The sequence below is a fragment of the Pogoniulus pusillus genome, chromosome 13 (genome assembly GCF_015220805.1).
Source record: "Pogoniulus pusillus isolate bPogPus1 chromosome 13, bPogPus1.pri, whole genome shotgun sequence".
Taxonomy (NCBI): Eukaryota; Metazoa; Chordata; class Aves; order Piciformes; family Lybiidae; genus Pogoniulus; species Pogoniulus pusillus.
This window is the reverse complement of record NC_087276.1, coordinates 12,058,758-12,074,804: the sequence shown is the minus strand read 5'-3', so window position 1 is coordinate 12,074,804 and position 16,047 is coordinate 12,058,758. Positions and strand designations below refer to the sequence as shown.

The window sequence follows — 16,047 nt, the reverse complement described above, 5'->3', positions numbered from 1 at the left end:
CTATGTAACATCTGTGTTTATTTCTAATGTGACTTAATGTATTGCTTTGATTTTCAGGTTCATCAGAGTGGATCTGGATGGTCTCCAGTAGTAAGTTGGTGCAACTCTTTCAGAAAGTTTGTTTGGTTTATTTGGGTGGGCACTGTCTTCTAAGGTGAAAAAAGAGTGAGGGTACTTCTGTTAGTTCTTCTTTTAATGACAAATATCCAGATTCTGTAGAATGTGGGTGTAGGCTGCACAAAGTGTTAAATTTTGCTGACTTTTTTACTACACTGTGGGCAATAAATAGAACTTATTTGATTTCAACTTTTTTTTGTTATCGTGCAGTATGTCACCAGTGATAAAAAAGAAGTATCTTATGCCCAACAAAAATGCATTAATCCTGGAGCTTTTAATGCCTTTTGATAAAAGCAATGACTAAAGTTTTTCTGCTTTTATTTTCTTAATGTCTTCCCTTCCTCCAACTGCTTTTTCTGTAAAATCTGGTTTTCAAGGTTTTTTGTGTCCTCTTTCTGTACTGTTCTGTGTGCTTGACTATGTTGATCTATTTCTCTTTTAGTATGTTGAAGAAAACTTGGGTGTCATGTCAGCAGGGTTCTTGCTTAGTAGTCTCGATGATGCTGTCATCTGGAGAGGACCCAAAAAAAATGGTATCTATCAAGTGTTTTCAACAATAATTGATATGCCTGAAAGATTTGGTGCCATAAGTTTGTTTAATAATTAAATACAGTATAGTAAGCCACAGGAGAAAAAAAGAGTGAATGGTTCTTTATTTTCTTGAGTTGAATATATTCATTTGATTACATTAACGGGTAGAATGCTCTGCTTTTTTAGTATTTTATTTCTCTAGAGCCTTGCCAAAATAACTGTTTTGTATACTTAAGCTGAAAACTTGGAAGAACCCATATATCTAAACTATAAAAATTGAAATAGACACTAAAGTTTGAAATACAGGGATATATTTTAGTTTTCTCTTCCACATGCTCGTCCTTTCTTTTAGGGCTGATTAAACAATTTCTTCGTGACGTGGACTGGGGAGAACTCGACTACTTGATTGTGGACACTCCTCCTGGAACATCAGATGAACATTTATCCATCGTGCAGTACCTCAGTGCAGCGCACATAGATGGTGCTGTTATAATCACTACCCCTCAGGTAGGAGAACTTAATTTCCAGGCATAGAAGCGTCGTGGCACTTGAAGCTAGGCCTTGGTTTAGAGTCTTTGACTTCAGAGAAATGATGGTACAGAACCTAAAGGAGTTGGCTGTCTCGTTCTATGCCTGCAGCTGGCTGGCCTGTGAGTTATCTGGAGACAGGGATCTGAGTGGGTCACTAAATCACCAAACAGTTCACAGTCAAAAACTACTATGATGTGTGTGAAAGGGAAATGCACTTTTCCTTTCTGTTTTCAAGGTTAGAGTTCACTGTCCATCTGTAAGTTGCCAACAGCTTAATGTTTGGAAATCAATAAGAAGTTTAGTTTAGGGGCACTGTTGCACCATTGCAGAAACACTGCTGCATGCTGTCTGTGACCTAGCCTGTTGCCTTCAGTAGGCAGCTTTGTGATGCACATCTTTAGAAGCGAAATCTACCCCTGGAGAGCTGAAATTCCAAGTATGTTATGTTCATTGGAAAGGAACAGGAGATCAATGTAGGCACACAGCATTTCTACAATGGCTGAAAAAATAAATGTAAAGGAAGTGAAGTGGTGAGAGTGGTACCAGATAGGTGGAGAGGGGAGGAAAAGGGAACGTGAGAGATCAGGCATTACATGTGCAAAGTCTGAGAAGATGATAACCCATTTCACATTTAATTTGGGAAGAGATAATAACTGCAAGCCTGGTGATTCTTGACCTGTCTGCTCTGTTAAGAATACCAGGGGTCTTTATGTATGTGAAAAAGTTAACATTTAAAGATCTGAAGACAGGAGATAAAATACAAATTTGGCTGAATACTAGAGTCAAGTCAGATTTTGAAACAGAACCAGTTTGGGACCGATGTATGTGTTTTGTTGCTATTCACAGAACTATTGCTATAGCACGTAAAACACAGGTTTATGTTCCTCAAAATGTGAAAAGTGGTAGTAACTCATGACAAGCTTCCTTTAAAATTGCTCTCAAGATGTAACTTTTGAGTTCAGCATCAAAACTTTCCATTCAATATGGCAGTGCTTTCAATATTCCTAGGAAGTCTCGCTTCAGGATGTGCGGAAAGAGATCAACTTCTGCCACAAAGTGAAACTACCAATCATAGGTGTTGTGGAAAACATGAGCGGCTTCATATGTCCAAAGTGTAAGGTAAGGCAACAGTTACAACAGTTGTTGTCTTCACATTGTTTTCTGTTCTGCTTTGTTCTCAGAAGTGCAGTATCTTAGCTCTGCTTTTTCTCTTGTCCCAGAATGAATCTCAGATCTTTCCCCCAACTACTGGAGGTGCAGAGAAGATGTGCCAGAACTTCAATGTTTCCTTCCTGGGTAAAGTGCCTCTAGATCCTCAGATAGGTAAAGTTCCTGTATTGTACTGCATTTCAAACAAATTTTTCCTTCTGTACTGATGTTATTACTGGAAGACCCTGTCTTGAACATGATTAAATTAGATATTACAGGCATTGCCTCTTAAGCATATGTTTAGATACATTAGATACTTGAATCAGAAATTGTTGGAACAGTGACACAGCATGCTGTGAAAATAGGAGAGTGCCAGAATAATTTCTTTAGATTGAAACTTGATTTCAAGAGTAAGATTCAATTAGGCATCTTTTCAGATACCATCAAAGTGCAAAACGTCTTTCCTTTCAGTGTAATCACCTGGAAATGCAGTCTGAATAGAATCCTAACCACTATGAAGAATAATACCTTGTTAAGCATTAAAACTGGTGCTTGAACTTCAGTGTTACTGGTACCACCCAATTTCTTTTGTGGATAGTGAGAGAGCAAAGGCTTGGTTCCTTGCCCACTGCTTCATAGAACTTAGGAGTATATGTGAGCGGCTCTTTGGAAGGGTATAGCTGGTAGCAGGCTAACAGGTAAAATAAAAGTTCATGTCTTCTGTTACTTTGCTTTCACGTTTTCCCCTGTCCTTCAAGGAAAAAGTTGTGACAAAGGGCAGTCTTTCTTGTCTGAGGCACCCCAGGCTCCAGCGACGCTGTCTTACAGGAGTATCATTCAAAGTAAGTTTGAAAATAACCCACTTCTGAGCACTTCGGCAGTAAAGGTGTTAAACAGAATTCCGTTGTTCTGCCACAAATAACAGAAAACAGTAGATGTGCACAGTGATTATGAAAGCAGCAGATGCAAATACCGCATTCACCTCTGCAGGCATCAGTTAAGACAGGGTTCTCAAGCAATAATGAAATTGCATTGAGTAACTGGTTTCAGTTTGGCCCCAGACATCAATTTTCCAGGGAGATGAGTTGGTACTTGCTCTCATAGAAAAGTTCCCAGATAAACCAGCGGGCCTGTTGCAGGTGCTCCCTATAGGTGGGTATGGTACACCTGCCTGATTGCTGCCTCCACTTCCAATTCTAACCGCACAAAACAGCCACTGAAAACTACCTAAGGAACTGGCAATAGACAGGTTAAAGATACAGGTGGGAGATTCCTAAATGCATGCGGACTGTGATAGAGGCTCAGCTTTCAAGAGTTGTACCAATAGGGGTCAGACTGGTGCAGCAATAACTTAACTCCTGCTGTGCAGCTGAAATATCATTTCTTTTACCTTTTCCCTGTCTTTGCAGGAATTCAGGAATACTGCGATCAGCATCGTTTTCAAGAAGAAAAGATTATCTAATCTATAAGTGGAGTAAAATTGTAGCCCTCATTGAATTATAGCAAAGTAACTTATGCCTCGACTTAATAAAAGGAATGTATTCTTTTTTTTATCTTGCAAACAAATTATTGTGTCCTTGCCCTAGGTGCTTTCCCTAGCTCAAGATCCTCATAGTTTATAAGTGGTCTCAAAGCTTGCCAGAAAGCTCTAAAGCAGAATCTTCATCCCTCTTAGGTAGGCACGGTCTACACACAGGGTACTAATGACCCAAATATTAAATTGGTGGTTAAACACAAATATAAAGAATGTTTTATGTAGAGAACTGAATATAAAATACATTTGGCTGATGCTGAGGCATGCATCTAATCAGTTTGCTCTGGCCATGGACTAGGCTGTGTCCTGCCTTCAGGGCTAGGGGTATGGTGATGCCCACTCTCATTGAGTCATTTAAGTATCTCCTTTTAGTAGAGATCTGTATTTTAGAGTGACATTTTTTATAACTTTTTTTATACAAACCTATGAGTTTAGTCAATTATAGTACAATATTTTATTTATTACAGGTATCGGAGTAAGATTAAGATAAATATAGATGACTGGCTGCTTCACACAAGCTCTGTGAACATGCTGCACGACACTTGTTCTACTTGACTCTTAAGCCTGAACACTGAAAAATAAGCATCAGGTATTTACTAAGAGGTCTTTTGTGACTGTAAGGTCTTTCTTTATTGAGGAATCAGACCTTTGAGAAGTCAGCTTTGTACGCAAGACGGAAAGACAATTTGATTTCATGTACTGTTCCAAAATTAAACAAATGAGCATCATCTTCTGATTACTAACTCTCGCTTAAGGTAAGCCAACAGCTGACCAATTTTTTTTCTTAAAGAAGCACTCAGTATAAACCATAAGTTTTGAGGTTTTGTGCTATACAAATGCTTTTTGATGGAACTTTTTAGTAGCAAAGGCTTTAAACCTTTCAGAATCCAAAGACTCAAAAGACAAATGATATAAACGTCTTAAATATTTCATGCAGGTGTAATTCTAGTAGCGTGTTCCTTAAATATCTTGATATGAACACCTTTATAAATGATTTTTACTGCTTGTCCTTTCAGTTCTTCCTTATTTGATTAGTGCCTGTCTTCCCATCTTCAGTGTGCTCTTGTGAAGCTCTTGTCTGTCCTGGAGGATGAACACAAAGTGTGGGTGCTGGCATAACCTGGTATGTGGGAATCTTATAAAAAGCAGGGAAGAGCCTGGCAGGAGCAGGAGGGTTGAACACAGCTGTCCCAGCTGTGCCTAAGCAGAGGCACTAATACCTCAGAAGGCATCCCTCCAAAGATTTAACGGAGAGGACATTTCTCATGTGGCTTGGAAGCAGCTCAGCTGTGAGGCTTCAGCAGGCTCTCAATCTTGAGGTGGGGTGCAGCCCCCCTGAGTTCCACAAGACTGGGAGCATCAAACTAGCCCTGTCAGGAGTTATTTTGAGAACTAAGACATAGGAGGAGCCCAAACAACAGCGTGAGGCAGGTCAGTATGGGACAACGCATGGGCTGTAGCTCATGGGCTCAGTACTTACTCTTGGGAACATCTGTGACAAGAAACCTTGAAGCTACTCTGGTGATGCCCTTTGATCCCCCTAGTTTGCAGTGCATGTAGCCATATAAATTAGCAGTCTGAAGGGAGATCCCAGCTATCACAAGAGCCTGTGAACAAACAAGAAGTTGAGCTGGAACAAGTACAGTTCTAGATATGGACCATATGCATGTGTATATATGCATAGGTACTATTTAGATACACACATGCTATAAGGGAAATACTCCTTCCAATAATAAGCTACCTTCTAAAAGATCATGTCAAACACAATGGTTCCTTTCTACAAGATGCCTCTCTAAATTATCAAAGCACTGATAACATTTTGTCATCCTGTATCTTGATAGAGTTCAGCACTTTCTGAAAAGCAGTTGCTCAAAAAAAGGATATATTCAACAGATTCCACAATCATTTCATTTTTCAAGCCTGATTTGTATCTAGGTTTCATATCCACATATGCAGCAAACCCACAGGCTTGTTTAGCTGACAAATTGCCTTACATACAACCATACTGTAACTTGCAGCTTTACAAGAAGAGCATCAATAGACAGGAATCCATACCTAGTATTAACTTGGCAGTAAGAATAAACAAATCCTTTTGTAGTACTAGAGGCTTGGCAGCAGGCACAACCCAACTGATTCACTCATGAAATGACTTACGGGAACTGTTTTTCTCAGCAAGTTTCCTGGAAGCTATTGTATTTTTGTTTCTGTAACTTGCCTTTTACAAGCACCTGAGCAACTTGCCTGCAGTGCTGGTCAGAGTTCCTTCTCTAGCCAGCTCTTAGTTTAGCAAACAATCTTTGCTTTTCAAAAACAGGTGGAGCCCTGGAGAAAGCCTGCTGGATTAATTTTAACTGTTCCTTGTTCAGCTGTGCTGTTTGGGGCACCAGAAAGTGGTTAATGATTTGCAATTGATTAATCACTGCAGCTGAATTACCTCTTTAATAAGAAAGTGTAATCTTGGCTGTTACTGGTTACGTAGTTGCACATATCCAAGACACTTCTTATCTGTTCAAACTGAAGCAAGAAGTTTTACTTAGCATGGCTAGGAACTTGACAAAATTAGTTCTAGGGCAAGTGAAAACATGAAGATTTCATAGACAGAAATATCTAAAAGCAATATATGGAGTATTTTTTAAGTAGATGGCTTATAAATACAGTAACTGTAAAATATATACTGATAGCTCCATTTATTAACCTTTTAAACACCACGATACTGATTCTTTTGAAAGGGAATGGTACCAGAGATCTAAAATCCTCACTTTTAAGAGCAAATAACATTCAAAACCCAAGGATATGTGAACACCTGAAAATCAGCATCACTGGTTCATACTTTTTGTCCTCTTCTGTTAATTTTCCTCATAGTCAAATGAAACTAAGTTGCTAGAGTTACAAAGAAATCTGTAGCTTTGCCAACCACTTGAGGTTCACAAGTTAGATGTAGGAGCTGACATCCTAGCAGAAGAGGGGCTAAAAACTACTAATCTCCTTGACTACAGAAACTCCATGATTGCTGTTAGTGGAATTTCTGTCCTCTTGGAAGACTGGGTTCAAGACTTGCAAAAGCAACATCTAGGTCTTTCCTCTAACAGCTGTCACCCATAGGTCTTTGAGTACCCCCAGACTTACCAGCCATTTCAACTTCAAGGAAAACAGGCTGCTAAAGAAAAACACTGTCCAAATAACTGGGCAGATAATGAGACCAAGCCAAAAGATTCGAGCTTCAGCTTCAGTTGAGGCAGCTATTGTAGGTACCTGGAAGGAAAATTATTTAAGCTAATAGTCACAAGATCCACACAAAAAAAAAATCAGAGGAGTCAAAATGGACAGAATTACTACCTGACCTAAATTTATTTTGTTATATGCATAGAAGGAAGACTGAATAAGAAGGGAAGTAGCTAATGCCAAGTTTTCTACCTGATACCCTACTGTACCCGGAAACATTTTCTTTTCAAAGGATCTGGCATCTGCATGTGTATACATGAAATCATTATTCCTTTGGTCACTGATAGCTCTCACTAAATGCTACAAATTAGTAGCATTTTGAACTCAAAAGTCTGCTACACTGATAATTGCTTTTACACTTCAAAAATACTAAGTTAATTTTGATTCAGACATTATATTTGAACTTCACCAAGGCCCTAGGAAGTGTGAAATACAAGGCAGTGTAATCAGCAGAACTTTAGTGTAAGCGTTTCTCTGTCTAGCGTAGATTCATGGCATGTGCCATGTCATGAATTAAAACCATAAGGGGAAATAACCTCAGTGCAGTGTTAGAAAAGCTATAGCATCTAATGTGGAAATTACTGCAGCAAGCTGTTGCAAGTGCTAACAAGCAGGTTTAAAGATTTCTCATAGGCATTATCAGTTGTTGCTAGCTCAGATAAAAGAATTCTTGTGAGAGTGCTCATGTCCATACGTTTTCCCAAAGCCATGCAGTCTCCTGGCATGAAGCTTTCGTTTTCTAATATGTAAACTGTAGTTTTGCTGAGACCTCTGTAATATTAGTATTGGACACCATAGTAACTGCTGGTAGCTCTCTTGTTTTCCAGTGCTCTATTTGTGTTCTGGGAGAGAAAAAAAAAACTCAGAGCAGCCTGCATAAAGCCCTTGTTGCTCCAGGTCAGTGCAACTCTTGTGTCTCTCTTTACACCAAAAGGCTCACTGTTAACTCCTAACACTTAAACTAAAGAGAATTGTTCAGAAGGTTCTGATCTTTCCTAGGAAAGCAAAGTTCAAATTCTCACTCTAAATCTCAGACCACTCAATCATTTTCAGAAATACCAGTTTCACACCTGGAAAAGAAAGCCCTATGGGCTCTTCCACTCAGAAAACTGAAGTCTTTTAGCTCATTTTGAGTATCTCAAATTCTCCATTTAAAAATAAGACTCCTTCATCCATCATGAGGCAGACAACAGCATCCAACTTGTAAATACAGTTAAGTTCCTCTATCTTGCCTAAGAAACCTGTGAAAGACTCAGTAATTACAAAGTGTGTTTTTAGTCCAGGCTGTTTGGGGGAGCACTGGCAACATCAGAATGTTCTGTGATTCAAGTTCTATTCCACACCATATTCCATGAGCATGAATAAAATACCTGTTTGAAAATGCTGAGTTTGAACTCTTCAGCATTGCCTTCAACACAGATCTTTCCTGAAGAGGATTCTGTGTTGGGATTAATGATGTGAAGATGTGTTTATTGCAAGATGTCATCACTAGAAAATAGAACTGCTAGAAATGCTTCATACCAGTACTACCACACCATGAATATTTATTCTGCTGATGCATATGATGACAATGTTGTGAGACCAGTTTTGTCCTGAATGCTTCCAGGATGTGCCTGCAACTGAATGCTTCCATTATTTTCCACAGAAGCTGGATAAACAGTAACTGTTACAAAGGTGCTCTGCTTCTTACTTTATTTGACTTAGTGTCAGCTCTAGAAGCTTTCCTATGGATTGGGTTTGTCTTGTGTTTACTTCTATTAACACACTTACCTTTTTCGCTTCAAACACCCAGTGACTTTTTCCATCTTCATCAATCTGGTTCCACCAACGCAAACCAACCAAGAGTCTTCCTGTCACATTCTAGTGACATAAACAGTTATTTGCAGTTATTAGTCAGTTATGTAATTCACTTGTCAGACTAACAATATGGAGGGGAAAAAAAAGGCAAGCATGTCTGAAAATCATATTGTTTTATCAAACTAGTCCTAAAAGCTATGCCAGCTTGAACAGAACTGTTATAGAGGATGAATGAGATACCACAAACTTAGAGGCCTTTTCTCCTTTTCTGTTATGATGATTAGCACAATAACATTGATTTAGGTAAGATTTTTCTATGTTATTTAGTTGGAGAAGCTCCCAATAAACTTATTTCCCCAGTAAGGGAGGAGAATGACAAGCAAAACCACCCTGAATAAAATGGAAGATTGATTATAAGCAAGTAAACAGTATGGAATCAGGCAAAGCAGGTAAGAAAGCCATTCTGCAGCTGGATGAACGCTACAAGTTTTCAGTATGCTGGACATGCACCAATGCTTCATTTTTACTAAACAAAAGCTTTGTTCCATGAGTGGAGCCCCATGGATTCTGAACTGGTCTGACTCACCTGCCTGCATATGATTAGGACACTGATGCCATAGCTGTGCCCCAGGAGCCTTCTGCAGCCCCTGCATGATGGCTCTGGGCACACTATCACAGCTTGGCGTATCCTTTGGCATTTAATGAGTAATATTAATGCATATTTGGCATTTAATGAGTAATATTAATGAGTTATACCCATTAATAAATTAGTATTACTGCTGAAAAACAGTAATATTAATTTACTTTTTTCTAAGAGGGGAAGGATACAAACAAATCTACCTAAGGCAAGGCAAATTTCTCACCATACTCAGCAGTTCCCACCAGCCACAGAGAACGTGGTGATGAACAGTAACTAAGATATCTAAAGGTCTTAATTAAAATGAGCTAGACAATATAATATATACAATCAACATATTTCTTTTCTTTTCTTGTTTCATTCAATGGCACACAAAATACTTTCAAAGAAAGTTATTATTCAGGGTAATCTTACCTTAACTGACCAAAAGTCAAAGGATAGAAGGAGGAGAATAGTGACAAAACAGGCAACAAAGCTGTTGCTGAACCAGTCACAGAACAAGTAGGTAATAATAGCACTCACTCGGAAAAACAGGTGGAAAAAGGTGGCCAGTGGGTGCCTAGAAAACAAACCAAACCAAACCAGACCACTTAGGAAGTAACAGGACAAGGACTGTTGCAGTTTTTGCTAAGTGTAGCATAGCACAGCTATTTCTAATCTGCAACGGTATTTTGGTTTGTAGCTGCTATTATTTCATATATCAATGTGTATCTTCATTATCAAAGCAACAATATTTCCAGTAACTAACCCTCAATCTAAAGCTGAAGTAAGTGGTTTGTGTCAGACTTCATCAAAGACAGAACAAAATCCAGAGCCTTTCACCAGTTTCTTTGGTGTTGCATGATGGAACCTAGTGGTTGTGTTCAACACTGTACCCTAAAGTACCCATTGTTTTGTTAAATCAGCATCACCAGACAAAATAATTGGAACTGATCTTATGCTTTTCAGAACTGTTCTGAAAACAAGAACAGTAACTAAGAGAAAAATAGCTGTTGAGTTTAAGACAAAATAGACCTTCATATGTAACATCTGAAACAAAGCACTTCCTTTATCAGAAGAGTACAATTTGGGAATCCATCAGCTCTTACGAATGAACATTCCTTAACTTCACTTGGCTCATCAAACTAAATTTTGCCTGTAACAAAACAAAAGGGAGTTTCAGTGGAAGAAGTAACTTTGTGGCATGGGACAGTGGCCAGTACAGTGAGACTGGGGTTTAGGGAATGCTACAATTTTGTCATGATAATATGCCAAGTACAAAAACTTATCCTGTACTGTTGTACTTGTATTAATTAAACATGACAATTAACTAGAGGCTATGGCTTTTAAGTAACTTCTTCTCTTGAAGCCAATTTATTAAAACATTTTTTCTAAACAAGATTTTTCTTCCAGTCATGGATTGTTTCCTAAGCTCCTCCACCTCTGTAAACAACAGCAGTACAGCCTAGGTCATACTTAACTATTCAATTATTTAATTGATTTTTCTATTATTGTGCATAATAAATTTAGATATATAGTATATACACAATTATAATTGTTTATTACAAACATGTTAAAATCACATTAGTTACTACACTTATGTATTGATTGTAATATTATTCCATAGCTATTTAAGTGTTCTAGTAATTATCTGTATTCTGTACTGGCAATACTGTACTTTTAGCTGTACACACATAACTCGATAAGCAAGAATCATAGAATCAACTAGGCTGGAAGAGACCTCCAAGATCTTCCAGTCCAACTTTATCACCCAGCCCTATTCAATCACTAGACCATGGCACTAAGTGCCTCATCCAGTCTTTACTGTACAGCTGTAGTTTACATTTACTCCTAATCATGTCCATGCTAACCTCAAACTTTCCAAAAACTGCTTCTGACTTAAAACTAAACATGTGACATTTTGAGCAAAAGGAGCTTTTTCAGCCCTGCACAGATGGGTCAGTGGAGTGGAGGGGATGTTGTGAACTCTCAAAACCAGACAGAGTCTTGCTGCTTCAAGTATTGATCTCATTCAGGAAGATGCAAGAGTTCAACATGTAAGTAGTATCTTGTGTCTGCACAAGCTATGCATGGAGCACAACCCTAAAGTACATCAGGGTGCATGGAGATTTTATAACTCTATCAAGTGCTTCAAATGTGAAAGTAACTTTGGAGAAGCAGTGTTTTGTTTTGAAGTCAGATGATGGATTGCTGTTTGGAAGCTGTATCTGTTCCAGTATAAAACTCTGAAGAGTGTTTAGTAAAAAAACTACATGAGCAAGAGGCTCACATCTATTACAGCACTAAGCACTTCACTGAGACTCTGAAGTATCAGCTCTCTCGAAAGGATATGGCTAGCCAAGGGATTTGCAAGTTCTTGTCCTAGGGGAGAAGGAGATATATCAAAACTTACACCTCATTCTTAGAACAAGTCTCTCAGTCTCAGAAAATCTCCATGTATTTATGCTTTAACAAATCTTGAAACTAATGCAATCCAGTAAATAAGCTGTTCACTTCCTCACTTAACAGAAATGTTCTCTTAATTCACAGCCATCAGATAAAACATGTAACTCCTATCATATATAAATAGATTTTTCTAACAACAAGATAATCCCAGATAGATAAATTTGTCTTTTAAAACCTGAAGGTAAACCACCTTCATTCTTTTTTTTGAAACAACAACCAAAAACCCCTTACAGCCTTTAAGTGAATGCATTTATATTGAATTCAACTGTAATTTTTTTTAATCTTATTTCCAGAAATACAATGCCTTTAGGAAATCAGTCTATAAATTAATTTCTTGTACTAAACTGTTTTCTTGTACTAATGGAAGGCAGTACAGTGACATGGAGTGCTATACTGGGGGGATACAGCCTCTTCAGGAGAGATAGGCAAGGGAGAAGAGGAGGAGGGGTGGCCCTGTATATTAGGGAGTCACTCCTTGCCACAGAGCTTGAGGTAAGGGACGAAGGGGTTGAGAGCTTGTGGGTTAAAATCAGAGGGAGGACTAATAAATCTGACATCCTGGTTGGAGTCTGTTATAGACCACCCAACCAGGATGAGGAAACAGATGAGATATTTTACAATCAGTTGGAGGCTGTCTCAAGATCTTTAGATCTTGTCCTTGTGGGTGACTTTAACCTGCCAGATATCTGCTGGGAACTTAATTCAGCAGAGAGGAGGCAGTCCAGGAGGTTTCTGGAGTGCATGGAGGACAGCTTCATGACCCAGCTGTTAAGTGAGCCTACTAGGGGTCAAGCTCAGCTTGACCTGCTGCTCTCCAACAGAGAAGGGCTGGTAGGAGATGTGACAGTGGGAGGCTGCCTGGGGTGTAGTGATCACGAGTTAGTGGAGTTTTCAATATGCAGGGAGGTAGGGAGGCACTACAACAAAACCCACACCTTGGACTTTCAGAGGGCAAACTTCAATTTGCTTAAGAAACTTATTTCCAAAGTCCCCTGGGCAGCAGTCCTTAAAAACAAGGGGGTCCAGGATGGTTGGACCTACTTTAAACAGGAGCTTTTGAAGGCACAGGAGCTGGCAGTTCCCATGTGCCGAAAGATGGGCCGGCGGGGAAGGCAACCAGCCTGGATGAACAAACAGCTCCTGAAGGAATTGGGGGAGAAAAAGAGGGTGTATCACCTTTGGAAGGAGGGGAAGGCTTCTCCTGATGTGTTTAAGGAGATAGCCAGATTATGCAGGAGAAAAATTAGAGAGGCTAAGGCCCAGCTAGAACTTGGGCTGGCCACTTCTGTGAAAGATAACAAAAAGCACTTTTATAAATTTATCAATGCTAAAAAGGGCAAGAAGAGCCTCCACTCCTTACTGGACCAGGAGGGGAACACTATAACTGATGACGAAGAAAAGGCTGAGGTCCTGAATGCCTTCTTCGCCTCAGTTTTCAACAGTAAGGAGGGAGGAGTTCAGGGCAAGTGGCCTCTTGAACTGGGGGATGGGGTCGGGGAGCGGTGTGTTCCCCTGGAAATTCATGAGGAGTTAGTTCAGGACCTGCTGAGCCATCTGGACACCCACAAGTCCATGGGACCAGATGGGATCCATCCCAGGGTGCTGAGAGAGCTGGCAGCTGAGCTGGCCAAGCCACTCTCCATCATTTTCCAGCAGTCCTGGCTCACCGGAGAGGTCCCAGGAGACTGGAAAATGGCCAACGTGGTCCCCATCCACAAGAAGGGTCGGATGGAGGAGCCTGGGAACTACAGACCCATCAGCCTGACCTCAGTGCCAGGGAAACTGATGGAACAGGTTATCTTGGGGGTGATAAGAGCACACCTAAGGGATGGCAAAGGGCTCAGGTCCAGCCAGCATGGGTTTAGGAAGGGCAGATCCTGCCTTTCTAACCTGACCTCCTTCTATGATCAGGTGACCCGCTTGGTGGATGTGGGGAGGCCTGTGGATGTGGTCTATCTGGACTTCAGCAAGGCCTTTGACACTGTCCCCCACAGCAAACTGCTGGCTAAGCTGTCAGCCCATGGCTTGGATGGCAACACTCTGTGCTGGGTTAGGAACTGGCTGAAGGGCCGGACCCAGAGAGTGGTGGTGAATGGTGCCACATCCAGCTGGCGGCCAGTCACTAGTGGTGTCCCTCAGGGATCTGTGCTGGGCCCCATCCTCTTTAACATCTTCATAGATGATCTGGATGAGGGCATGGAGTCAGTCATCAGCAAGTTTGCAGATGACACTAAGCTGGGGGCAGATGTGACTGAGTTGGAGGGCAGAAGGGCTCTGCAGCGGGACCTTGACCGCCTGGACAGATGGGCAGAGTCCAATGGGATGGGGTTCAATAGCTCCAAGTGCAGGGTGCTGCACTTTGGCCACAACAACCCCATGCAGCGCTACAGGCTGGGGTCGGAGTGGCTAGAGAGTGGCCAGACAGAGGGATCTGGGGGTGCTGATTGACACCTGCCTGAACATGAGCCAGCAGTGTGCCCAGGTGGCCAAGAGAGCCAGTGGCATCCTGGCCTGCATCAGGAATGGTGTGGTCAGCAGGAGCAGGGAGGTCATTCTGCCCCTGTACTCTGCACTGGTTAGACCACACCTTGAGTACTGTGTTCAGTTCTGGGCCCCCCAGTTTAGGAGGGACATCGAGATGCTTGAGCCTGTCCAGAGAAGGGTGACGAGGCTGGTGAGAGGCCTTGAGCACAGCCCTAGGAGGAGAGGCTGAGGGAGCTGGGATTGTTTAGCCTGGAGAAGAGGAGGCTCAGGGGTGACCTTATTGCTGTCTACAACTACCTGAGGGGAGGTTGTGGCCAGGAGGAGGTTGCTCTCTTCTCTCAGGTGGCCAGTGCCAGAATGAGAGGACACAGCCTCAGGCTGCGCCAGGGGAGATTTAGGCTTGAGGTGAGGAGAAAGTTCTTCACTGAGAGAGTCATTGGACACTGGAATGGGCTGCCTGGGGAGGTGGTGGAGTCGCCGTCCCTGGGGCAGTTCAAGACAAGATTGGACGTGGCACTTGGTGCCATGGTCTAGCATTGAGCTCTGTGGTAAAGGGTTGGACTTGATGATCTGTGAGGTCTTTTCCAACCCTGATGATACTGTGATACTGTGATAAACCAAAACTAATTATACACATTGAGTGTATGCACATGCATTATTCCTTTTGACTTATTTTTCCCTTGACAGTCTTTGACTGTAGATTCTTCAAAAGCCACTAAGATGGAGCAACAGCTGTATCACCTGGGATCTACACAACTGTAGAACAGCAGCTCTGGCAACATAATGGTAGGGTAGGCTGCTTGGCCTGGGGCAGGATGTGGATTGGTGGTTTGGGTTTTCTTAAAGGATAAATATTACACTTATATTCCACGTAACATTACATCCCATCGTAGGAAAAGGCAACATTTTTATTGCAGATAACTTGCTGTTTCCCTTTATCTGTATGTGCAATGCAGTGGCAGAGCATGATGCTGCACAACTCGTTTTGCTGAAGATGGGCGCTTTCTCCATTTCTCCAGCTCTAACAAAAGCACCGGTTGGTTGGTTTGAGTTTTCTTGTGGTACGTTGGCCTTGTGTATGTAAAAATTCGGTCTGCACTGGCGAGAGGTCTCTGAGCCTGCCGGGCAGCCGAGCTCACCGCAGCAGTGCGGCTGGCAGGCCCCAGAGCCTCGCCTGCTCCAGCCCACGCCCAGCACTGAGCATCTCCCCATCTTGCCCGGACGGCCTGCCCCAGCTCCCCTCCCTGGGAGATACGGGAATTAGGGGTCTAAATGGAGTTTATCGTTATTTCGGTGCGGCTGTCCAGGCCCCGTTACCTCAGGCGGGCGATGAGACCTCCGCCCGTTACCTGATTTTTGCTTTCCGCAGCGCCAGCTCCTCCTCGTTGCCGAAGTCGAGGGACACATCCTCGGTGTCGTCCACCAGCGCCTGCGGCGAGGAGCCCGTCAGTGGGGAGGGGCCAGGGGCGCCGCGCCACCACCCGCGCCTGCCGCGCCCCGCACCGCTCGCCGGCGCCGGTACCTGCTTCATGCTGCGCCTCAGCCGGCCAGCCGCGGCGGTTGCCGAGGCGCGGGCGGTGTGTCAGGGAAAAGGGTCCGG

General features: G+C 41.9%; 2 protein-coding genes across 6 annotated transcripts in view; one reads left to right on the top strand and one right to left on the bottom strand.

Annotated features, from left to right (window-relative positions):
* NUBP1 (NUBP iron-sulfur cluster assembly factor 1, cytosolic) overlaps positions 1–3,881 on the top strand; it is a 22,363-nt gene extending 18,482 nt beyond the window's left edge. For both annotated transcript variants that reach the window (XM_064153012.1, XM_064153013.1), the window contains exons 5-11: positions 58–90; positions 560–650; positions 1,001–1,155; positions 2,188–2,298; positions 2,400–2,502; positions 3,087–3,170; positions 3,738–3,881. In XM_064153012.1, the coding sequence (XP_064009082.1) occupies positions 58–90; positions 560–650; positions 1,001–1,155; positions 2,188–2,298; positions 2,400–2,502; positions 3,087–3,170; positions 3,738–3,790 (630 nt within the window). In that variant the 3' untranslated portion in view covers positions 3,791–3,881. The remainder of the gene's footprint in view (positions 1–57; positions 91–559; positions 651–1,000; positions 1,156–2,187; positions 2,299–2,399; positions 2,503–3,086; positions 3,171–3,737) is intronic.
* Positions 745–16,047, bottom strand: TVP23A (trans-golgi network vesicle protein 23 homolog A). 4 transcript variants are annotated; one of them, XM_064153015.1, is made up of 7 exons: positions 15,970–16,047; positions 15,797–15,876; positions 9,933–10,077; positions 8,855–8,944; positions 6,989–7,114; positions 5,343–5,469; positions 745–3,237 (listed from the first exon to the last, which is right to left on the bottom strand). In XM_064153015.1, exons 1-7 carry the CDS (start codon positions 15,976–15,978, stop codon positions 3,218–3,220), a joined length of 597 nt encoding a protein of 198 aa, XP_064009085.1. In that variant the 5' UTR covers positions 15,979–16,047; the 3' UTR covers positions 745–3,217. The 4 variants fall into 4 exon arrangements, with proteins under 4 accessions (XP_064009085.1, XP_064009084.1, XP_064009086.1 ...); XM_064153014.1 differs by lacking the exon at positions 745–3,237 and adding an exon at positions 4,302–4,945; XM_064153016.1 differs by lacking the exon at positions 745–3,237 and adding an exon at positions 4,302–4,945 and having other exon boundaries at positions 10,041–10,077.

Excerpts from the sequence above, each read along its gene's own strand:
- TVP23A (XM_064153014.1), bottom strand. Across the intron at positions 10,078-15,796 it reads CTGCGGAAAGCAAAAATCAG|GCACCCACTGGCCACCTTTT; the intron begins GTAACGGGCGGA and ends TTTGTTTTCTAG. Across the intron at positions 4,946-5,342 it reads TGTCACAGATGTTCCCAAGA|GACAGACAAGAGCTTCACAA; the intron begins GTAAGTACTGAG and ends TTCATCCTCCAG.